General features: G+C 45.1%; 3 protein-coding genes across 3 annotated transcripts in view; 1 reads left to right on the forward strand and 2 right to left on the reverse strand.

The window, feature by feature from the left end:
- The window catches only part of pi4kab (phosphatidylinositol 4-kinase, catalytic, alpha b), a 35,307-nt gene extending 24,287 nt beyond the window's left edge, over window positions 1–11,020 (reverse strand). The window contains exons 1-18 of the mRNA XM_080004171.1: window positions 10,907–11,020; window positions 9,950–10,043; window positions 9,411–9,499; window positions 9,219–9,291; window positions 8,867–9,129; window positions 8,618–8,684; window positions 8,162–8,310; window positions 7,971–8,036; window positions 7,778–7,874; window positions 7,500–7,691; window positions 7,283–7,383; window positions 6,934–7,063; window positions 5,922–6,051; window positions 5,739–5,834; window positions 2,827–3,010; window positions 2,628–2,731; window positions 2,300–2,468; window positions 2,149–2,199 (exon numbers count right to left, since the gene is read on the reverse strand). Of these exons, the coding sequence (XP_079860297.1) occupies window positions 2,149–2,199; window positions 2,300–2,468; window positions 2,628–2,731; window positions 2,827–3,010; window positions 5,739–5,834; window positions 5,922–6,051; window positions 6,934–7,063; window positions 7,283–7,383; window positions 7,500–7,691; window positions 7,778–7,874; window positions 7,971–8,036; window positions 8,162–8,310; window positions 8,618–8,684; window positions 8,867–9,129; window positions 9,219–9,291; window positions 9,411–9,499; window positions 9,950–10,043; window positions 10,907–11,005 (2,154 nt within the window). The 5' untranslated portion in view covers window positions 11,006–11,020. The remainder of the gene's footprint in view (window positions 1–2,148; window positions 2,200–2,299; window positions 2,469–2,627; window positions 2,732–2,826; window positions 3,011–5,738; window positions 5,835–5,921; window positions 6,052–6,933; window positions 7,064–7,282; window positions 7,384–7,499; window positions 7,692–7,777; window positions 7,875–7,970; window positions 8,037–8,161; window positions 8,311–8,617; window positions 8,685–8,866; window positions 9,130–9,218; window positions 9,292–9,410; window positions 9,500–9,949; window positions 10,044–10,906) is intronic.
- A 1,738-nt stretch (window positions 11,021–12,758) lies between these two features.
- On the forward strand, window positions 12,759–16,730 carry snap29 (synaptosome associated protein 29). The gene is made up of 6 exons (XM_080003177.1): window positions 12,759–12,799; window positions 13,757–13,993; window positions 14,119–14,312; window positions 15,020–15,105; window positions 15,190–15,294; window positions 15,722–16,730. Exons 2-6 carry the CDS (start codon window positions 13,757–13,759, stop codon window positions 15,880–15,882), a joined length of 783 nt encoding a protein of 260 aa, XP_079859303.1. The 5' UTR covers window positions 12,759–12,799; the 3' UTR covers window positions 15,883–16,730.
- A 2,110-nt stretch (window positions 16,731–18,840) lies between these two features.
- The window catches only part of LOC307232958 (somatomedin-B and thrombospondin type-1 domain-containing protein), a gene marked incomplete at its 5' end in the record, with an annotated part of 17,151 nt that continues 11,386 nt past the window's right edge, over window positions 18,841–24,605 (reverse strand). The window contains 4 exon segments of the mRNA XM_080004172.1: window positions 18,841–20,340; window positions 20,855–21,013; window positions 23,292–23,382; window positions 24,156–24,341. Of these exon segments, the coding sequence (XP_079860298.1) occupies window positions 20,235–20,340; window positions 20,855–21,013; window positions 23,292–23,382; window positions 24,156–24,341 (542 nt within the window). The 3' untranslated portion in view covers window positions 18,841–20,234.

The raw sequence follows: 24,605 nt of genomic DNA on the forward strand, positions 1-24,605 counted from the left end.
TTTCTAAACCACGTTTAATCCGCTGTTCAGGATTTCCTTATTTAGGATTTTTCACAAATCACTACAAACATGTCACCATGAAGTGCATCTATTAAAAGCATCACATTCAGCAAGATTGTGCTAAAACCCATTGAAACATTGAAAGGGGACCTATTATGCTCCTTTTTGCACCTGTTAATATAGGTCTCTGAGGTCCCCAAAACATGTTTTTGAGGTTTCTGGCTAAAAATGCCACTCAGATTATGCATTCATGCCATTGTGACATGCCTCTCAACCCGGACTGTTTCAAAACGGGCTGTTTCAGCATGTGTAGCTTTAACAGTGAAAGAGCAGCCAAGCCCCTAGTTCTGAGTCAGTGGGGTTTGAGCTTTACTCCGGGATGCGTTTTATTTACTTGGTAAACTTTCACTGATTTCAACCTATCACTGTAATATGTTTCTGAACAAATTTGAGGCGAGAAATAAGCAATCTCATATTAGGTCTACAAGGCCTCATCTACAAGTTAGTTCCGACTTTGCTCCAAGCTTGTGGGACACGGAAACCACACAGCGATTTTTTTCCATGTAAACGTCGGAAAATAAAATAAAACACACTAAAAACACACTATTATTTATTGTTTTTGTTTGGAGAAATGCAGAGCAAATCCGATGGAGCTGATGCCCATACAAAGAAATCAGTGACTAGCTGACGTCAGCTCATGCAGAGAGTAGAAGAAAACCTTTGAAAACCGAGTGTTCAGAACGGTCGGAAGCCTGAGGATTTTGTTCACAGCGATTACTTTGTCATTAGTTTACCTCATTATTTGACACTTTGGCCAAATTCCAATCGCCGATTGCTTGGGGGCAGCGATCACCAATAAATGATTTTATTTCTGGGCTGCGCGTGCGCGCATAGAACGTAATTTAATGTGGCAAATGCGGTCTCCCCGTTCCAGAAGTGCAGGATTTATTATTTACAAGTTTAGTATTTACACGAAAACATCCAGTTGTTACTAAATCAATTCCCAAAGCAACAGAAAGCAAGGGGGAGACGTGCGTCTCTACTGTGCCGACAGTGAGGACGCACAGGATTTTTTGGAGCGGGACGGAATGGGACAGTCCCTTAACTGAGTTGTGTTTAAATTTCCGTTTCATACATGTAGGAAAAAAGGAAAATAAATAAAGTAAAAATACGGGCACGGGAGTCAGCACCCATCGCTGTCTGGAGGAGAAACGAAAAAAAAAAAGTTTGGTTTATGTCTTTCATTTTCCATACAATTTAGAAACTAGGGAAATAAAATAAATCAAAATCTTTTTCTATAAGATTATATTATATATTGCTATATTGTAATCGCAAGATTTACCTATATAGCAGCACCTGCCCCTTTTCCCCTTGATGCTCCATGGACCCATGGTGCTCTTTTTAATCAGGCGCGTTTTTCAAAGTGTCAATAGGCATCGAGGTAGAGGATTGTCTTGGCAAGAAATAAATATGAGGAACTCATCCTTGGTGCAACTGAGATGCGTTCACGGAGCGCAGATCACAGGCGTCCGGATGCACACCATCAGGGCGCCCATGATCTGCGCTCCGCCGTGCAGCTCTGAGCAGAGGGAGCGAGTTCTCTCTCTCTCTCTCTCTCTCTCTCTCTCTCTCTCTCTCTCTCTCTCTCTCTCTCTCTCTCTCTCTCTCTCTCTCTCTCTCTCTCTCTCTCTCTCTCTCTCTCTCTCTCTCTCTCTCTCTCTCTCTCTCTCTCTCTCTCTCTCTCTCTCTCTCTCTCTCTCTCTCTCTCTCTCTCTCTCTCTCTCTCTCTCCACAGTAAACTGCACTTACACCGTTTCAATGCTTGAATTTCCTGGCTGATAATAAAATAAAAAAAGGTCTGTCATCAATGTCAATCGCGATCGATGGAGTCGATCGCCGATAGAAGATTTAATCGTAAATCTGCCCAAGACTAATATATGTGACAAAAAATAAGGAAAAGCATAATAGCTCCCCTTTAAATGTACTCTGACAGTCAGGGTAAATATTTGTCTATAGAGTTAAATACTAACTAACAGCTCAGATTCACCAATAATTACTCAGACGTGTATTTCAACACAGGTTTCTGGGTCTAAATTAATGAGTTGTTTGGAGGGGGTTAGCTCCTGTGTGTAGACAATACATACTTACCACAGCAATAACTGGAATAAGGACTCCCAAGTTACCGGCACTGCTTGATGCCTGACAAATGATAAAGAAAAAACACTGTTTTAAAATGACTGTCCTGTGAAGATCCCCCCCGCCCCCCAAACGGTGTTTGTGTCCATTTGCATTCATGCACCTTAAGTGCAGGTCCCTTATCTGAGGCTCTCTCACTCGCACGCTTGCCCTCAAGGCCCAGTTGGACAAACAACTCCAGCAGGTTGACCATCAGCTCATCCACCAACGACTCCCCCTGAAGGTTGGCTGCAATATTGGCCAGGGCGTTTATCACAGCCACGGAACAGTGCCTTAGAAGGAAATAAAAGCAAATTCATATAGTGAAAAAGGTCAAATGTAAGACAAATGTAAACAAATATCAATTAGCCATTTCTAGAGTAGTAATACTAGCAGTATTTTTCACTAGTAGTCTTGGTCATTTTAATAATAAAGTAACGATCGATTCTGACCTGTAGCCTTGGTCTCTGTAGTCCTTGGCAGCTGAGTAGACCACTGAGCTGGCCTTCACACTGATCTGCTGGAACAAGTTCCAAACCTCCTGGTAGATGTATTGCTATGGGGTGCAGGGAGGCATAGCAAGAGTCAATATGCTGCATTTCCATGTGTATGAGCACACAGCTAGCAAGGGCAGGGATGACTTAAACTCACATTCCCTGTGATGACCATGCAGCCTAGCTGGTCTATTATCAGGACGTCCAGCTGGGACGGAGGCTGGCAGAACTTCTGCTGCAGGATCTGCAGAATGGGCTCCATGATTTTAGGAGTATCTCGTAGTGCCACGGCAATGTGCCCCAGCGCTCTGATGGTGTGGTCCGGGATTAAATGGGCATCCCTTGGTAAAGGACAGATGAAGAATTCAAAATTTTACATAATTTAGGATTTGAACCATTCTAGTTTCTTTCACAAAAGGATTAGTGTAGTAATCTACAATGCTATTGTGCATGTTTAGAACAAATAAACAAGAACTGCAGTAACAATAGCAAATATAGCTGCAGGCAGCAATACAAGAGGTCCAGTTTAGTCATGATGGGTACGTTTTACAGTTTCTGAGGTTCTCTGAAAAGCAGCACGATTTTCGGAGTTTACATTGAATGCCACATTGGCTCTCCCAGGTCTGTTGTCTCCTGGTTGCTCACCTCGCAGAGCAACCATTACGCGGTCTACACAGTGCAACCCTCCTGTCTTTAAAACAATTGTTCATGTTTCTCTGTAAACCAGAACTTCTCATTGTCATAACTCGCCGTGTTGTATGTGGAAATAGAGCAGCACCCTCAGTGACGGGTGGCCGTTTGGTACTGTGTCAACCACGTCATTTATTTGTTGACTTTTTCGCTTGGATTACATTTTCAGTAAGTTATGTTTCCATGAAATACGAAAACCTTGTGGAATTTAACTGTGCGTAATTACCATTGCACGGCTTCTATTTTTCCAACGCCTCGCTGGATCCTGAACGCATGACTCAGTCGCACATTTCCTTGGTTTCGAGTGGAAGCTTCAATAATTTTTTGTGGATAACTTTTTATTGTATTTTTCATTAATCCAGCAAAGTAATGTGGACCACGAATTTAAAATATCAAACGAACAGATTTACTGACATCTACCAGGTAAGAAGCTCTATAAATACACACGTAAATCGACAGTTTGGCAACGTTGAACAAGTGCAGAGTGCCGAGTCTACGCCGCACACTGGACATTCTCAATCGGAATCTGTACATTTATAGTAAATACTATGATTCCGTCATAAAGCTTCTTACTGTAAATCTCATCTTGCCCATTTTATTTATGAATAGTGATGTGTGGTCACTTTTTTCAAATTTGGTGTTTTTGCTTATATCTGCTCCGTAGGTGGATTGATTTGGATGAAACTTAAATGACAAGGTGTTTGTGACAACACAGTTCAAACAAGACATCAACTGTGTTCGTGTTTTATACCGAAGTTGGTGTTCCAGTTAATTTTAGACTTCAAAATTGTGAGAATTTTGAGAAAGCCCTACGGACAGGACGCATAGTAACTGAAACAACAACAGTTTCCTGAACTTCTAAAATACTGGTTTATCTTGTGGTGTGGGGTGGTGTGGTTTAAGCAGCCACACCGGTCTTGGGTCTAGGTAATTTAGCCCAGGACAAAGGTGCTGCTCATTACACCAATCAACAGGTAAAACGAGAGTTAGTATCTATGGTTCTATGAATTCTGGATGACTGCCAGAGGCAGTGTTTCACACTGGATTTATCCATCTCGCGCTTGCGCAATCGAAACTTTTATAGTCATTAGTCATTTAATAGACATTTTATAGTCATGAAATGTTCCAGGCTTGTTCCACCTTTCTGTGTAAATGAAGCTCATTGGAAAAAAAGTCAAATTCAAACACCAGCGCAAATAGCCACACGCCCAACAAAACCAATAAAAGCAGTGTGTTTTTATTGGAGCGGTATTTATTTTTACTTTCCGACGTTTACCTGAAACAAAAAATCCCCGCGTGCGGTGTCCCAGATGTCCCCCGCAAGCTTGGAGCACGGCAAAGAAGGTCGGAACAAACTTTTAAATTAGGCCTTGTAGAGCTAATATGAGTGAAGACTCATAGGATTGCTTATTTCTTGCCTGAAATGTGTTCAGAAACAGATTTTGGTGGGCTGATGAGGAGAAATCAGTGAAAATTTACAGACTAGACACAACAGATGCCGGAAGTCAAACTCAAACCACATTGGCTCATAAACAGAGCGTCCAGGAACAGGATGGTTTAGAGGCATGTTAGAATGGCTAGAATGCATAATCTGAGCGGTACTTTCAGCACAAAAATTTCAAAAATATGTTTTGGGGACCTCAGAGACCTACATTAACTTGTTGAAAAGGAGCATAATAGTTCCCCTTTAAACTCAAAAGATATCGAAAAAACAACAAAAAGTTATTGGAAATAACCATTAAGCGGTCAAAACCAGCATCCTAAAGAACCCATCCTAAAGATTCAGGACCATGGACAGCTCCACCCAAACTCTTTTTTTTTTATAGTTAGTTATAGGCAGTTGTGTCATGAAAAATAAATTAATAAAGCTCCCCTAGATGTCAATTTTTTTAAATACATGACAAAAATACAAGATTTTTTTTTTTAATTAGGTTATTATAGATAGACGAGTATGGCCAGTCAATAAAGTCATTCTTAAGTTTTAAGAATAACGTTTCCGATGTGGGGGGAGGTTCCGGCCACCACACGGCCCGAGTTTGGAGGTCTTAGCCCCCAGAGGGGCACCCTAAGTTCTGCGGTGTTCGGCCCAGGACCTTCGCGGGTCCACTATCAGACACAAAACAAGGGAAAATTACACTCAGCAGCAAAACTCTATGGGCGTGTTTGTGCTGTGATATCATTAGTGCAAAATCTTTTGTGAATCGGACATTGAGACGGGGCAGATAGCGGTTGCAAGCGATGCGCAATTCATGGTGCTATGAGCGGCCGCAATCCACTCTTTTCAATAAAAACTGCAAAAATGGAGAAAAAACCTTTGACCGGTAGTGTACATAAATATATTATTTTAGATATTATTTATTTTAAAAAAAAGTCACCCACTTATCACTCTCCTGCGAGATGTAGAGCCGGTTGGAGAGGCTGGCCAGAAAGGCCTCGACTATGACCGGGTCCATGGTCAGACCAGCCTTCAGGCACCTGGAAGAGAAGGGCGTGAACTCAATCTCAACAGGTGGAACAAAATGACCCAGAAAAGTGACGAGAAGAGCTTTGCTTTTGTGTAACCTGCATGTGTTGTCAATGGAGATGTCTCTGAGCTGCTCATACATCGAGGGCTGGTCCTTCCTGTTTGAGAGGATGTTAAATGTCGACTGTGCATGTTCATTGGTGACATTGATCCTGATTTCTCCCGTGCCTTGAGATTTAGTAACAAAGACAGAAATTACATCAGAGAGGAATTCAGAATGACATCAGAACGTTAGAATTCACTTTTCATTACACATGTAGAAATCTGGATATTCAATGTAAAAAAAACATTATAAGTGACTTTGCTGAAAGTGGTATTCACTAAAAAAGAGCTAATTGCGATCAGCTTGAATACACTACGAGGAGTTCCACTATATCACCATCAGTGTCCATTATTTATGCGTCTATTTAATCAGCACAAAAGAAAAGCCCTGGAGAGTTGAGCTCTTTTAATATAATTCCAGCATCTCAAAAGCTGAGTGGTTTAAGCAGCACATCTTGTGCCCTCATGACAAGTAAAAACTGTCAAATAAAAACTGTCTTTTGACACTGGAAGATGCATTTCCCTAATTTCATAGGAGCTAGGCTAGGCTTACATTCAGCTAACCAAGTTCTCATGCAGCCTATCACCATATCGGTACTAGACATACATGGACGAAATTGGTATGGACCTTCTCATGTGAATCTGGGTAAGATAGATTAAAGCAAATATCCCCCAAAACGAATCCCTACAATTGTCTTGCCTATGGTGTACAGAGAGAACTTTGTTGTGCATAGGGGCATATAAAGTGCAAACCAAATGCCAATCAGCATCTGACACACGACGCCACGGGGCACCACAGGGAAGTCAATAATGTGAATTGCATTTCGATTTGGCCGCGTCTGCCTCCATCCCGGCCAATGTGCAGGTCAATATTGCATGTGACCCTGTGAATTCTATCGTGCCCCGGTGTAACCGGTGCTGTGGTCAGCAAAACCAAAGTTATAAGTGGCGAACGTGAACTTGAGATTTTCATGTCCGTTTTTTGGACGTGCGGCTGTTATTTTTTACCTGTGCTGCACTGGCTGTGATATTTGTAGAGCTTAATGAGAACGGGGGAGGGGACGACCAGGAAATCCCTGAGAGAAGCAGTGGCTGAGTGGGCCACGACTGGAAACCTCTCACACAGACATCCCAGGCCCTGGAAAGAAGGGAGAAAGCAAGAAAGCCTAAAACATATTTCGATCAATGAATTCAGAACTGGTTTTGGGATGGAATGACTTAGTTATGAAAGGAGGGAAGGACATTGAGCACGACACAATAGAAAACCTTGGTTTATAAATGAACAGACTTTGAATTGGAAGTGGAAAAAGATACTAGAAGCTGCTTGATTGAAATGTTACGCTGTTGAGTGCTTTACCTGTAGGCAGCAGATGAGCAGGGGCATGTGAGCAATGATGACTTTACTGGAGGTTTTGGACTGCAGCTTCTCTGAGAGTTTGGTACACAAATTCTCGGCTCCTGTAACTCAAACAGAGGGTAAGAGGTTTCGCCGTCAGTAAAAATACACCACCAAAAACCCAGTTGTGATGAGCAAGCACGCGACCTCCGGCCCCCTCCGCGCTGCGATCGATTACCCTGCTCGTCTTTGACGGCCCACACCATGAGGTCCACGCAGGCGGCGTTGGCTTGGCAACGCAGCTTGAGGGGGCTGGGATCCCCGAGCCCCCCACCCGCGTCGTGGAGCACGCGCTGCAGCTCCGACTGACTGCTGCTGAACTGCTCCAGGACAAAGTCGTGCACCTCCCGCACGAACGCCGGCTGCAAGGCTGAGGCACGACAGGCAGAGGGGGTTGAGATTTCTCACAATTACATGTCCGGTTAAATGATTACAAAACACATCAACCTGTTTTACCTTTCATGTGGTAAAGCGTGTCCCTTAGCATTTTGAAAACGCAGACGTAGAGAGGGTCGCTGAAGGTTTTGTAATGAAGGTTGATCCCAGGATTGGACTAATAGACAAACAAAAACAGACAGAAATATAAGAAATATATTTTTATTGCCATAATGTGTGTGTGCAAGCTGGTAATCTTTGATGGGGCACACACCTCTGTGACTTCCAACATTGTTGCATCCAGTGTTTTCAAAAAGGAGTCTGAGACAAAATTCTTCACCTGCACGTGGGAAAACAAGCTCAGCGATTGGATGAGAAAAAAAAAAACACTTTCAGACATATTCACCCACAGTGGAAAGCAGTATAGAAGTCACCAGGGATGGGGGAGGGGGAGGGTTACTGTACCATGCTCAGGAGCTGTCTGAGTAATTCAACCGGCACCTCCAGCTCCGCGCCACCTCCCCCCGCGAACAGAGGGGACATGGAGAAACTAGAGCTCACGGTGGAGAAGAAGTATTCAGGGTCAATTGCGCCGCAGTCGGGGACGTAGGCGCCTAGAAGGACAAAAACAGGAGCATAAGATATGACAATATGTTTAATTATGGAAGTGGTTTAGAGTGGTCAGAGAGAAAGTCAACCAGCGATGTATGGTGTGATCCAAATGGGCAAAATTCGATTTTGGCCTACAGTGCTTGGAAAATTCATGGAAAATTCATCTTTTTGCAGAGCTTAAGAAAAAAAAAAAAAACCTTGTTATTTATCCTTATATCAAGCCATATGAAGGACAACGGGATCAATATTTCAGAAAACATCGCAACTATAACAAGGCAGACTGTTTCTCAGGAATGTTTTTATCTTTACCCTCAAAGAGGTTGGGGCCGGACACTGTGGGGGAGCAGGGCGACTGGCCCCCTGGATCCGGACTGACCTAAAAGGATGAAATATTCAGTCGGCCACCCTCAACAGTCGAACAGCTCGCCATATGGTTAGTAATATATTTTCAAAGTTTCTCTTTTTATTGACTCTTTGAAGACAAATCTTAAGACTGCCCTGAAGGAAAAAATAAAACTTGATTACAGTTTAAAAAAAAACAAAAAAAAAAACACCCACCTGCGTGGATGCATCTAAGTTTGTCCCCGTTCTTCTGCGTAACGTTTCACCCTGGCACACCGTCAGTAGCGAGGATGGCATGATCGAATAGAAGTCATTGAAAGACCTCCGCCGGACCCCGTCGCTTTCCTCAGTTACGCAGGGGGCTTGGGGCGAGTCTCTGGGGAACAGCTTGGACAACAGAGCCTCGTCTGTGTTGCTGTAGCGACCGAAGGCCCTCGTCACGCCAAGCAGACAAGGGACGACGTACCTGCATAGGTAGACTGGAGGCAAGAGGAGCGCTCTTTAAGTTCCCCATCCAAACAAAAACCAAAACAAAGCTTTGTTTTGGGACACGGGTGTGTCTCTGTACCTTGATCGTGGTTCTCTGGTGTCTGGCACATCTCCTGCAGTCCCTGCATGACTTCCATGACAGCATCCAGAATCTGGAGGGAAAACAAAAATAAATAAATAAATAAATAAATACAAATAAAACATCAACAATCAACCACTAAATTGCTGTTGTCATCTCTGTGGACGACCTCAAACATTATCCTGATCCAACCTGCTGCCTGGTGTCTGGGTCCCTCTGTGCGACATCTGCCAACAGGGTCACTAAACAAAAACTGAAGTTTTCTGCAACAGGGAGAGATTCTGAGAGAAAAAAAAAGAAAAAAAAAAAGAAGAAAGAAATGTTGATGTCATCAAATGTTCTTGGAAAATTGAAATAATGTTTGAGTCATCTCATGGTTGTGGAGTCCATCTTTGTTGCTGGGGTTGTTCATACGTGTGCACCAAAGATCATTCAGATTAAAACATAAAATGATGATCTTTTCCTCTAATTATTTAACATTGCAAAGAGGCTGAAGTTTTCTTACTTGCACTAAAAAATAAATAAAAAACAGACTTCTTACCTTGACCTTACCAGAAACTTGCATATTTATTTCATGAGTGTAATATTTCCAATAGAGAGTTAAGTTTTATTATACGAAAGGCCCTCCGCCCACAGCTCAAATATAATTTACTGAATTATCTTGATGAAATATAATGGAAGAAGGGTGTAATGTTGATATTATTCTTTGAGTATAATACGAGTCTTCATACCCTTCCCTTTCTTTCCCAAGCTCTCCTCGATCCATTGGACCCGTGGTAACACTCTCAATAGGCTCAGCAAGTAGGAAACAAGTGTGTCTTTGTGCTACGTGAGGGAAAAAGAAAAAGAAATTAAAACGCCGCACTAGTCGGCCCAAAGCAGTACCTTTGCACTTTGAGACAACTAAGTCTTAATAACATGTAAACAATTATTAAACGGCCATTAAAGAAAAAAAAAAAAATCCAATCGATTGTGGAATAATAGAGCTCAATTTGTCTGAGTTCCAGTCTGACAGTGTGCTCACTTAAAAATCTACTAAGAGTGAACTACAGTACACTGCACTCTCAGATGGCTGTTAGACTTGCTGTTGGGCAGTGTCCCTTGGACGTGGAATCCCTGCAAAGCACGGCTAACCAGCAGCCTAATCAGATCAAGGGAACGAGATTATCACAGCGATATGGAAACTGGAAGATTTGACAGAGGGTATTTAAAAGGCAGCATGGACATAATACTGCATAAGCTGCCAGGACACAGAAATATCAGGCAACAGCATTACAATGTAACAGGCACCGTAAGTTATTAATTAAATGGATGAGCTTTATGATGTTTGGTCTTAAATGATAATGTTTTAGTCATAACCTGGTGAGTTTTCAAAGTTCCAAAGTTGTATTTGTATTTCAATGTAGAATGTCACAGCAGGTGTCATGTTACAACTGTAATCCAGTGTGAACAAATTTGGCAAATTTTAAGCAGTTCAAATAGTAAAAAAGTTTAAAAAGTAAAAGAGCTTAACAAATTCAAGTGACTCAAAGTTAAAAAGAAAATATCAGAATTTTAAGAAATACTTACAAATAAAAATTAAGTAAGGAAAAAAAATTAAGAAAGTAGGCAGAAAAATTACAAAATGGAAGCGTCTAATAACACCTACTTTGAACAGTTTGCCTTGTCTATTGATCACCAACACTTACCTGTAAATCAGATTCCACAAGGAACACAGCGAGTGCGATGACAGCATCTCTGCGACGCACGTCCAGGGTGAACACACCTCGTACCTCTACTGGACACATACATTGCAACTTTTGGACCTGAAAAAGGCCAAACGAACCACTGTTGAAACTCAATGGTAGGGGTTTTCAGATACAGCCATAGAGTCTCTGCAGAAAGCAGATTAGCAATGTATTCACGATCAAATAAGCATCCCATGGCCACTTAAAGTTGTAATATTTTGTTGCTTTATAGACTGTCAAGCTTTACTTTTACGCCAATTGTTAATACAATACAATAATGCACCCATCCTCACACAAAATAAATCCTTGCACATGAAATATTCTGATTCTGAATCCATATGCCGTATCGACTTTGGGTGCCGAGAAAGGCGGACCCCGCCACCAACAGTGGAAACTGCATAGAGAAGAAGCGTAAGCATGACGCAAATACATTTAATGGCTGTTAATTAAAGGGTTCCGGCTAAAGAAACGTATCGGACGTGGGTTGTTTTTAAACAGAATATCTCACGGATTTACACTTTAATCTCGTGTTGGATGTCGTTTTTCTTTTTTTTTTTTGTTGTTGTTGTTGTTGTTTACGGCAGTCGTGGCGTTAACAACCGGCAACAAACGGCAACCGTGTGCGTTAACACCCCGGGGCCTTGTTTTTGTCTATTAACAACTATAGTGTTAATGTTGATAGATTAGGGGGTTGTCGGGAGGTTGTTGGGAGGTTTGTGGATGAGACCGTCTCTGCAACAGGTAAGTTCCCATATCCAGCCAAGCGCCAACCGCTGACTGCAGTGCGCAAAACAAAACAACACTGCATGGAAGTATCCAACTCCGCGCGGGCACACCGCCTGCCGCGCCAGCTTGTTTCAAATTTATTTCAAGAGAATGTACATGTACCACGGACCGAGGGACTCCCCCCGCGGCAGTTACGGGCACACCTGTCAAACGGAGCCCGACTTGAGCGTTACCGACCACCGACGCCGCCGCCGCCTCCGCCAGTGCGGAAGCGGAGCGCGCCCCGGAGTAAACCCTGTTGCTTTTACCGGGGTTCTTGCTCTCCCCCCCCCGCGCCGCGCGGCAACACGTCCACGCGTCTTACCTTCTCCAGGGGCGCGGGGCGATGGGCGGCCAGCGAGCGGGCCAGTGACAGCACCGTGTTGAAATAAAAGCCCCTCGTCCCACCTCCCATTGCGGACATGTCTACGCCGACATGAAAAGCAGCAGTGAGAGGGGGAAGAAGCCGAGCGGCAGATCCGCAGTACGGCGAGCCAGACGGGACAAACATAACCACCGCTCACGAAAAAAAAAAAACCGCAAAAGGCGATTCGATACATGATGGTAACTATTTCACCCGTGGGATGTTACAACAGGCCACAACTATTAAACAATAGACATTGATTAAAAAAAAACGTTATTATTATCAAAGTATTCAAAGTATAACCAATATACAAGATACAAGAAAAAAAAACGGTATCGACAATTCACACCCTGTCATAATAAGGACAATGGGCAACTTTGCGTAATTGTAAAAAAAACAAAAGCTACATACAGTGTTAATTGTAAAAAAAGAAAAGCTACATACAGTGTGTGTACCAGGGTGGAAAACGAAATGGTTATAACAATGTAATATATTACCGACCGCAAGCAAATACATTTTACTCCACAAAAAAATAACAACCAATAACTTAACATTAAGTAAATATTTATAGTATTTATAATCTAAAGTATAGTATTTATAATGTGTAAAATATGTTCGTATTTTGTGTTTTAAATTCGCGCAGTACCGTCTCTCGGGACGAATTGTGACGTCACCAAACGTGACCGGAAGGTGCCGTGTCACTCAACTCGCAGCTCCGGTCAACGGTTCGTATTTCTACTCAACTCTCGTTTGTTTTGTTTCTCTTTTCTGTAAGAGACTAAATTCGCTTCCGAGTGAGTAACAAAAAGGTTTCGCCGAACCTTTTACGTTAGCGCTGGCCGCCACGGAGCTACGAGGCGCTGGCATTTTGATTATCGCTTAGTTACGGAGTGAAGCTCTTTTCTTCCGGTTTGTGCAGATAAAGCGTCAACAGTTTCATGTGGACGATGTGCTGGGTTTTCGCCGGGGTTTGCGGGATGTGCTTGTGCAACAGGGCAACGTGGGCTTCACAATGTTTAATCAACAGACGTGTTTGGAATGGGTGCGGATGGACTTGGGAGTCTTGCGGGGTGACGCAGAAGTCCAACGGGTCCATCTTTCCACTTGTGGACTCTGTTATTAATTGTCCGGCCTCTATCCGCCTGTTCTTCACCCGGAAAGCTCCGTTTATTTCTTTCTGAATTTAAAATTGTGGTACCGCACATTTCATACCCAAAGACCATTCAAATTTGCTTCACATAAGCCATAAAATACAGCGGTAAGCAACTATTGCCGAAGGGGTTTCATTATTGGAAATAATAAACCAATCGAAGGGATTCGCGTCATAGCGCGGTCACGTGATGTCATTGGGACGTCAGAACTCGCCCCGTACGAAGATGAGCTTTTTGGGGGTCGCTTAACACCGGAGAAGTAGAAGGCACAGACATACATTTGAACACCCTAACGCCACACACAGGGCCAGCACACTTCCGCCACCCGTTTAAGTGTGGTTCATCGTTTTGGTATGACTTTCTGTATATTGTTCACATAATAATAATAATTAATAATAAGAACCTATGCCTTGTGGTAGTTATTTCTGATCATATTCCCTATTGTTTCTAACCGCTGATAATATTTAGTGTAAAAGCCTGTGCCTTGGACTCTGCTACAATCTGCTTTTAATAAGTCTTTTTGGTCTTCAGATGGCCTACCCCAAATCCCACAACCCGTTTGCGGATGAAGATGAGGAGGAGCAGCAGGGGGGCGGGTCCAGCCCGGGAGGGTTTGACGACAGCGATCGAGACCTGAGCGACGCAGAGAGGAGGCAGCGGCACCTCCAGCAGGAGGTGATGAGCACGGCCCAGTCCGCCGTCGACAGCAGTCACCGCTCCCTCTCCCTCATCTACGAATCGGAGAAGATGGGCGTGGACACGGCAGAGGTGCGTTGTAAGGGGGGGCGGGCCTGCCAAATGATTTATGTACCTCCCTGTTAGACGAGGCCGACGGCGGCATCCCTCCCGTGCGATCACAATCCACCTTGCCCTCCGTGTTCCCCCATCTATAGGAGCTTGTGCGTCAGGGGGAGGCTCTGAAAAGGGCGGAGAGGATGGTGGACAACATGGATCAAGACCTGAAGATCAGCCAGAGGCACATAAACGGTATCAAAAGCGTGTGGGGGGGTCTCGTCAACTACTTCAAGGGCAAGCCGGAGACCAGGCCGGCGCCCGAACAGCCCCGTGCGCACCAGGCTTGCGACAAGTAAGACTCCGCTCACACTCTGGTCGTTAAGCTAGTAGGCTGCGGGGGTCGATGCCCCCCCCCCCGCAAACCCGAGTTCTCGCTGTCGGTTTGAAGGTGAGATCCACAGGCGACAGCACCGGCGTCAAGTCCAATACCGTGCTCATGTACCCGATAGAAGTCGTTCTGTTACCTGGAGCCGATTAAAACCCAGTGATGGTTTCACCTTTTGTTTTTGTTTGTTTAATATATGAAATTCATAAACACGCGGGACCTTGAAGAGCCACGATCGCGTGTTGTCAACTGTCGCTTTTTTCTTTTTCTTTTTTTTAACCTGTGCTCAGTTTGAAGTAAAATGCTATTATACATCACTTGTTTTTGACATAATGATGACAATTACAATTAGCCAAATGTGGGTATCAACATGGCATTGTGGAATTATGTCTGAAATGGTATTTGAAATATATCAAATATTTCCCAATCAGTATTTAAACATGGAAGTCCTGTCTAATAATACAAGTCTGGATCATTTTTGGGCCAGAATCAGTGACATTCATCGTCATTAACCATGGTCTTATCTACCCACCGGCAGCGTGACATTGTTTGGCACGACTTTTGTCTGTTTTAAAAGGTCATCTTTGACCTCTCGGCGATGGCTTGGTCGTCGACCGTCCCCTCGCTTGGCTTTCGGGAACGCTGGTTATCAGCTGACTTTTTGTTCCTTCCAGATTACAGAACGCCATGTCCAGCAGTCGAGAACACGAAGATAAGTACCAGGCCAGCCACCCCAACCTTAGGAGGTTAGATACGGGAGGTAAGAGCTTTACACAGGCGAGGCACGCCGTCATTGAAACACAACGCGACCACGTCAACATCACTCCCATTTGACGCGTCCTAGGATTCGGAGCCGCCGCGCCGCTTGACAACAACTCATCCAGACAGAACGAGCACTCGCAGAACAGACATCTGAAGGCTGCTCACCAGACTCTCGACAACAACCTAGGTATTGATATAATGTTCTTAACAAGATGTGCTTTTATTTTCGGTTACTGACTCTTTTAATTTTGACTTCCCCATTACCGCTCGTGGTGTTTTAGATCAACTGTAGCGGAGAATTTGAGTAAAGGAAATGTTTGCGCTGATATTATGGGATTTGTATTTATCAGAACTATAATGCGTGTTTATATTGTAACTTGTTCAGTCTTCACCTAGTCTGACCTATCCACCAGAAGAAACCGGTCTATATATTCTCCCAACGGTGAACAACTGGTTTAACAGGATTTTATGTGTGGTAGCAATTGCAGTGTATCGTGAACAAATATTTAAAGACCCTGCACAAAGCAGATTTCTGGGGGGGGGGGGGGGGGGGGGGGTGTCACGGTGTCAGTTCTCCAGTCACACTCCTAATTGTACGTTTGTGTCTTATTCAGATGAGATGTCTCTGGGCCTGGGCCGACTAAAGAATTTAGGACTGGGTCTCCAGTCTGAGATCACTGATCAGGACGCCTCTCTGGATTCGCTGCTGAACAAAGTGGACAAGATGGACGTCAAGATCCACAACACTAACCAGCAGATCAAGAACCTCAAATAAGACCCATTCCCAAACAAGCATTCAGAACTCAAGGCAACAAGAACAAAGACAAGCTCCTCTCTGCTGGATTTTTGTGGAAAGCTGTTTTGTGGAATCCTATATGTGAGCAAATATTCTTGCTGGCAAAACACGAAAGTGTTGTCTTTAAGCCTTTTTTTTTTTTTTTTTTTTTTTTGCGTGACTAGATGAGGTCAATAGAAATCTATTGAATAGAAAGTGAACTCGCTTAACAACTTAAATTTTGTTCAAATGTTTTTTTATATCATAGTTTATGAGTAATTGCGTTCAAGTATGCTCACTCTGCAGTCTGGACTATTGATTGATGAATAAATGGTGAAAACACTATGCCTGAACAAAACAGCCATCCAAATGGATAGAGAATCTTTCCCCAAAACTGGAATGCCATTGTGTTATGTGTTTTGTTTTATTTTTTTAATTTGTTTTGATTTGAATTGATGATCTTCACTGAGGCTCCTTGTCTAAAACACACCTCACTGAGTGATATGATCCCAGCATATTGGCCACCGATCACTTTTGCCTTGGTTGTATCTTTGTTTTCCCCTGGTCCATGTTTTTAGTGGTTTTGAGGAGAATGTTTGTCGGCCAAAATGTGACATTTTGTCTGTGAATATAACAAGCTGAATTTATTTCATGAATGACTACACATACTTGGACAGTGTAAGATATAAATAGATTAACCACTATCAGGCCTTTAAGTAATTAAAGTATAATGCCTTTCCTCAAAGCGATTAAACGATAAATGAAGATTATATATGAACACTTTGAATCTTGCTTTAAGCACCCTTACCAAAATACAAATTATTCGCTATGGAATAAAAGCACACTTCCCAGAGAATTGTCTCATGTTTTCTGTTCAGGCTCAGGAGTTGTCAAAATGAGCCAGTAGGTGACACCACTGTGTTAAAAGTCTGTAGAAACATCCTGGTGCAATCCTCTGTACTATAAGAAAGTATCTCCTGATGTTTTTTCCCCCCAGCAGACCAGACTAAATGTGTTAATTCTAGTTCTCTCGGTAGTAGACATTATTTTCATATCAGAACTCCAAGGAGCTTGTTGATGATGGAGTTACTGGTGTCCACTGAGAGGAGGGGGGGGGGGGGTGGGATATTCGACTTCTGTGGAGAAATCTTCACCTGACAGGCTACAACAGCTAAATTAAAAAAACAAATTGATCTTTAAAAGAGGGTTCTATTCAGAAATTCGGCTATAAATCCTAATATTCTTATGAGTCACCCGTACTTTATTCAGAGATTGATGGCTGTTTCTTCCATTATTACTCCACGGAGTCGGAAGTCGGTGTTTACTGCTGTCCAGCTCCAGCTGTGTTGCTGTGTGTCGCCCAGGTCCTGGTGCGGTGCCGTCTATTCATTATCATTCCTCCGTGTCAGGCCAGCTGCTCAGCAGGGGCGGCAGGCCCCCCCATTAGGAAAGGCCTGCTAATGACAGCGTACACCCAATAACACACACAAACCAACACTCCACACACATCTACGCTTCCAACATTTTGCTCCACCCTTAAGGTAGGACAAATAAATTGTCGCCGGCGCTAAGCGGAAGTCGTCCGGCACCTCCTTTGCCCTTCACGCCGCCCGTGGGCGCTGTGCAGTCTTTGAACAGCTGTCTTGTCGAAAGCAAACAATGGCCGCGCCGCGACAAAGGCCGCCACCGATGGAATGCCTCCCTTTTCAGCGGGCGTAATCCCAGAACACACTGCTGTCCGACCCCATCAGGCACTGGGCCAGAGACAGGCCTTCCTGCTCTTTGGAAAAGCAGGGTTAGCAGTAGTAGGCGCGGCCGCCGTGGGGTTAAAGCGCTGCCTCGGAGGGGGCGGGGCCGACGGGGCTGACAGCACTGTATTGCCACTGTTGTAGTAAGAGAAAATAAAGGGTTGTGCTGACGGAGGGGAGTCGGGGGGGCAGGGGAGTGGAGGGTGGGGCGATGCCCGGCCGTGGATTTTTTTTTTTTGTTTTTGGGGGTGGGTGGGCGACTGGAGAGCGCCGGGGAGGGTTTCAGGTTCAAGTCTCCGCGCGGCCGACGAGTAATCGCAAATCGTGCAGAACAGGGGAAGATGGGAAGGGTTGGAAATCACAAGCCTCAGCCGTGTTTGTTTGTTTGTTTGTTTGTCTTTTTTTTCCGTTCTAGTCATCCCATCATCTAATAACAATGCATTATTATTTGATAATAGTGTGACTATATGAATATACGGAGCATATAGAGAGCAGAACTGCGTGGTGGTCAGAGTTAGGAGCAGGGTGATACCCTACGGACGCCGGCCCATAGAATGATATAAAAGTGCGAGTTTTAGTTTTAAATTCCAGAGGAGTGAATTCCACATGCTGTGCTTTTGGTTGTTGTTGTTGTTGTTGTTGTTCTCTTTAACCCTCATAATGTCATGGTGTCGGCGACCAGGGAAGCAGCTTCACCGTCGCTCGCTCTCGCCTCGTCCTCAGCGTGTCGGCACAACAAACCAAACTGCACGCCGACCTTATACGCAGCGGGGGCGACTTAGCACATTTGCATTCCATCTATACTACGCAAACAAACGTCAGGAATGCGAGAAAATATGTTGATGGATTTCTGTCTGTGATGTGTTCGTCGCCGCCATGTGTTTCTGCGTGTAAGCACGGGTCGACCGGTAGGGATATACTTAGCACCGACGTGTTGCCGGTGTAATTGCCGGTGGTGGGCGGCAGCAATGCTAATAGCGGCTTGGGTGATATTTGGAATGCTTTCGGACACATCACACTGACCCAACAAAAAAAAAAAGAGGATGAAAAGTGAGGAAAAATGCAACGTCTCGCTCGGTGCAAAAGTTAGTGGCTGTATCGGTGATAAGTGGTATGCAGACATGATAATCATAATACAAAAAATAAATAAATCACGAGATAAGGAGACGTGGTTGTATATTTGTTTATTTTTGTTTTAACGTATGGACAGTGTATAAGAGTATGCCGTGCTGTGCTAATGACATTATCGCTTGTTTTGTTTTTTCTTCTTCTTCAAAATAAATAAATACACAAACACAGACAAAGACGTAGGGTTTTCTTTTTGAGTGACAGAAGCCATTCTCCCGGATTTAGCTTGTTTTCCACCGATACCGACAGCGCCTATGACGAGCCCCGGTCCCCCGTTCTTTTAGACGAGAATGCAACGCGGTGGCGAACACGTCGCGACCTTTGGCCCAACTCCCAAATTCGGCCGAGGCGAGGGTTAGCGGAGCGACGGGGGAGAGAGAGACATGAGGGGGAGGGAGGAGTAGGAAGAGCAGCGCAGGTTAGTCGACAGTATCCGCCCAAAAGGGAGGGCGGGGAGGGGGCTCCCGGTAATAAGAAACGGGAGTACCACCGCTCGCCGGGCCCCGCGGCGAGGACGCCGGACCTACACTCCCGTGGGAGAGTCAGTATTCCTTTAATGAGGGGGGGGGGGGGGTGAGAGAGAACAAAACAAAACAAAAACAAAAAACGAAAGGGTTGAATTGCTTTCAGCCGTGATCCGGCGCAAATGTAAGAAACCGCATTGAAAAAGAAAAATGACCCCGCATGGCTCTTTTTCCTCACCGACGTAATTTGAAGCGTTAAAACACAGAGTGGGTTTAAAACTACTGTCGCGCGTCCGGCACCGTAAAAAGACAGCGGCTGACCACCACGGGAGGGTGACAGCGGAACGGCAAAGACGTCAATCTACACACCTGAGAGTTAACTGATTACGCACATTCAATATGACTTGTGAATCTGAAAGAAAAGGAATCTTTATGATTGAAAGTAAATAGAAACAAGATATTAAATCAATGTCCCAAGCTCACGTTGGAGCCGTACAGATCAGGACAGGGAGCAGCAAAGTTTAAACAATGTCTTTTGAATAAACCGGTGGATACACATAATTATAGCTATGGAGACACATGTATATTACACATAAACACTCATAAGTAGAAAATGTATAAAGCAAAATATTACCTTTATATATTTATACATTATGCAACAAATGCAATTGTAATATTAGAGGTAGATAGCAAAGATTCAGAGGTAAAAAGGCATATAGATGTTGCTGTGCTTTGGAGGAGAAAAGGGAAATAGTGGCTGCAAAAATATAGATTTAAATGCAAGAATGTCTGTGTGCTTATTTATAATGGATACAGTACAGGGTATGAGGTGTGACGTAGAAAAGTGGCAGGACACTGCTGATCTCCTGGAGTCATCCATCCAGTAATCTGGACCGGAGCGTCTGGGATGGCGAGGGGGGGGGGATCCCCTGGTTATACGAGGAGCGCGCGGGGGTGGGCGGCGACCGTGTCCCTGCATATACGTGGATATAAAGGATTTCGTGACGGCGGCTCACACAAACAGCACAGAGTACGGGGGACACCGGCAACCCTCCGAGGAAGACTCCCGCACCCAGGAGCCGTGACATCCGGGGACCGAAGCGGCCGCCCAAAAAGTTCTAGAATGGGATAATGAAATGAATGATTATGAAACAGACAATGAGAATAATAGAATATATACACACACTGTGCCAATTATGTAAAGCCTAGAAGCCAAGCACGGACTTTTTTTCATGCGTGGTAGCGCACGTCTCCTTCTGTGCATTGTTCAGTTGCACCGCTTCGTTTTTTTTCCACCCTGAGAATGAAGGCTTGGATGTGCCGGGGCGTTGGCAGAAAGTAGTTCTAACAAAATGCGATACGACCGTTATTGTAAACATTTCCCACACGTGACTATCGTGCAAGTTTCCCTTTTTAGAAAGGGAGATTTGACGGTGTTGTTTTTTTTTTTTTACTTTAAACCGTAAACTCTGCGCCACACTGCACGGCGGTAAAGCTCGGTAAGAGGCCGCGGCAGAACGGTGGGCTCGGCGTTCGGCGAGGGGTTGCGCCGCGGACGGCCCGACGACAGGGCCCCGCGGGTCTGAAAAATAAGTGAACCCGTCCTTCGAACATATCGTGTCTCCGGCTCACCTGGTGCTCCCTATGCCGTCCCCGCTGCAGCGGTCCGCCTTGGACATGGCGTCGCTCTGACACTCGGCGCAGACCAGCCGCTCTCGGACCAGCTGGGCGCTCCACAGCTTCAGCGCGCAGGCGGCGCCGGCCTGTTTGACCCGCAGGTAGACGCAGTAACTGAGGGCAGACAGGGGGTGGGGACGTCGGGGTTTTTTTTTGGGTTGTTTTTTTTTAACTTGCACTCGTGTTCACGTTCTGCTCGCTCGGAGAACCGGCGCAAAGGGTCAGCGACACTCGACACGACACTCGTGTTATGCATGAGCGAATACAACTTTGAGAAAAAAGATAAGAGAACTCATATTACGGTGTGCAGTTGTGTCTGTTTACAAAGCTTTGATAAAAAAAAACAACAATTTGAAATGCTCCAAACGGCATTTGTGAAACAGGCCGGATCGGTCAAAAGACCCTCAGTCCGACCCCCTCCTCGTCACCTTTGATCGCAGACAAAAGAGGACGAGGGTCACGGACGCCTGAGGCTTCGCACCGGTTCAGGCCGTGCTTTTAGGAACAGCGATAAAAGCTTGTTTTTTCCATCTTCAGCTGTCATTTCTGGCAACGACTTTAAGGGGTGGCCTCGTCTTGTTTTTGTCTGCGAGTCGCTCCGTTATGGCTATAAACACGCACGACGCTCGGCGCGGTGGGAGGGAGCGAACGAAAACACGGCCCTTGCTCCGAAGAACAGAGACGGGGAACGGCTCCCCCCAGGGTCACGACGTGCGGCGGAGGGCGACGCCCACCGCGGGGTCGCGCCGGGACGCCGCGAGGACGGAGGGTGCCTCGTCCCCCGGGCCTCGCCCCCGGGAGGGACGTCTTCATGAACGGCAAGGGTTTTATTTCTAATTCCCGATGAGTCTAAGGTTTAGGATCGGATGAACTGAGGTGCCCGGGGGAAATGTTCAGCCGCTCAGAAGAAAGCGATCCAAATTTAAAAAAATGAAATAAAAGACCCGTGCACGTGTAAACATACGTTCAGCTGACTGTGGTAACTTGTGATGCCGATACGGTCAGGTGGGGTGAAGTAACAGGACCGCACCCAATAGACATGTATATTATTAACAGGACTCCACATAAAACACACTCACAAATACACGCACGCACGCATGCACCACGTTCCCCTATATTACATTACACCAATCCTGAGCTTGTCGCTAAATCTAATATGCCGCCTCTTTTGGGATTTCCAAGGACATAATTATAAACACAAACTTGAATAAAACAGAAAGAAAATTGTTTGCTCAACCCCAAGAAAATGATTCACTTTGCTCGTTTTTCCGCTTCTCCGCCGCCAGCCAAGTAAGTCATCCCATTCGTCCAATAATCGAATTATTAACTAACGATATGACGGTGTCGTATATTTTCTTTACTGTACTTCCCGCACCCTCGAGAATGGGACACGTGGTGTCCGCCCCCCCCCCCCCCCGGGGGTCCCCAGGCCGCCTCTCGAGGTCGCCGTCTCGGAGCGTGACGTTTCGCTCGGTCACTCTCCGTGCGTCGGCGCACCAGATGTGTGTATGAAATCAGCCTCCGCGTCGTCCCCGGTTAATGGCTCACTTTTACGAGTAATCCCGCTTCAGCCCTCCGCAGCTTTGTGCCTCAGTCAAAACAAAGGTATCCGATGTCCACTTTAATTTGGGTTAAAAGGCTCCGCGCCGTGGAGAAACAGAGCCCCCCCCCCCGCCCCCACCGCGGTTGCTCCGGGCGCTGCCTGCGTCCTCCACGGGCGCGGATCGAAGATAAAAAAGGTCTCGACTTTTACGCTGATTGCGGCGGCGCTTGACGTCGGCGAAGGTCACGTCCTTTAGCCGCGATCGTCATCCGTAGTCAAAGCAATTTCAAGCTTTTGTTTTTTTGGCATCGGGGCAAACGTTGGCCTCGTCCTCAGTCTCCCTCCCTCATTTGGAAACGTCGACGTCGATCTAAGAGCAGGGTTTGAGGGAAAACCAGCGATTCGAACCAGGGTTCATTTCAGCGGAACAACGGGAACAAGCGTCAAGACAAAAAAAAAAGGAGATTGATTCAAAAGTCTCAATTATAATGGTTATTTCAATTAAATTGTCTTTTTAATCAACGCAGCCATGATAATAAAGGCTTTTCTCTGTAGAATCACCCATCGGTATCTCATTTGGACTGATCTCCCTCCCCACTGTATCACCCTTTGTCTTTCAACTTTTCCCAATACTGATTGATGCGGCGTAAGGACAGGCACCTTGTACAGTACGGACTGTAGGACTCCACAGATGCAGCTTTTTGGCTTTCTAGTGCAGTGCCGACACAGCGCTCCGCCCGTCGCCGCGACTCCTTGCGGACCAAAGGCCGCGTTCCAGGGGGAGGCAGGACGCAGCTGGACTCACTAGTCCCGTGTTTGTGTTTGTTGTCCGTTAATAAAGGCTCCTACCTGGCCTTTTCCTCCTTCATCAGCATGTGTGGTCGCCTCCACGGGTCCTTGAAGTTCCTCTTGAAAGAGTCAGGCAGGATTTTGGCCACCTCTAGAAGGAAGCGGCGGCGGGGGTGGGGGGTTAAGCAGGTAAACATTGATTCAAATGTTCATGTTTTCACGTTCATGTTCAAAAAAAAACACTGCACGCCGAGATACACGCCAACAAATCCATCCAGACATTTCCCAATCGTACAAGTCAAATTGAGTTAAAAAAAAAAAAAAGATTTGATCCCGGGTTGCTCAATTGGACGTGGGATGCAATGAAATACTTTTGCACAATTACGTGGAACTGTCGGACTGATAAAGCCTTGGCTTTAACTTTATCTGGAGCGCGTCCAGTCCAAAAAGTGAGTCAAGGGTAGGACAGACGCACAGGCGGATTTAATACGGTGCAGCTGTGCGCAAATGTGATGCTGTGATGAAAGCCATCAACAGGAATTAACTGAAAGAGGAATACCGACTAGATAAAACGATGTAGGATTATCCCCTTGAGCCCGTCCTTTCATGTACAATAACATGTACCCGTAGTTGGGATGTGTCTCCAGAAAGCTCCCCCGGAACCCACATCCATCATCAGGAAAATAAAACTCCCAACCGGAACCGATAGTAGCCATTGGTAGTGATGCCATAGAAGGAGCGTTTTGCACGGCGATTCTTTGAATGACCCTTTGATCAACCACCATCCAAGTCAAAAGAAAATTGAAGAAGCCTTTGATATCCCCAAGAGTCATATGAGGCGCAAACAAAACCATCCATTAAACCCAGCTGTCCTTTGATCACACAGCGTTCTGGAAATAAAAAACAGTGAAGGTGTACGTGTACCTTTCGCCGTGCTGCATATGGTGTTGTTCCCGAAGCACCCTCGCCGCTGCTTGAGGTCGGGGCACGGCATCCCTCCATTTCTCGGGGGAACCGACACTTGGCGGCTTCTCTCTGTGCTGCCGATGCCACACGGGGACGTGCACGATGACCAGGGACCCCATGATCCCACCACACAGTCAATGGCTGCTGGTAAATCAGAAAGGGATGGAGATCAGTGAGACTGACAACTCTATGAAGACTAAACCAAAATAATAATAATAATAACTGAACTAATAGCTAAAATAATAATGAATAACTAAAAATATTATTATTAATAATAAGAATCATTAAAAAAATAATAATACTAGTAATAATAATAATAATAATAATATTCTGTTATTATTTACAATTTATATTTTGCCTCCAAATAGAAGACTCTTAATAGAAGAAAGAATAGAAATATATTTTTGA

This window comes from Zeus faber (genome assembly GCF_960531495.2).
Source record: "Zeus faber genome assembly, chromosome: 7".
Taxonomy (NCBI): Eukaryota; Metazoa; Chordata; class Actinopteri; order Zeiformes; family Zeidae; genus Zeus; species Zeus faber.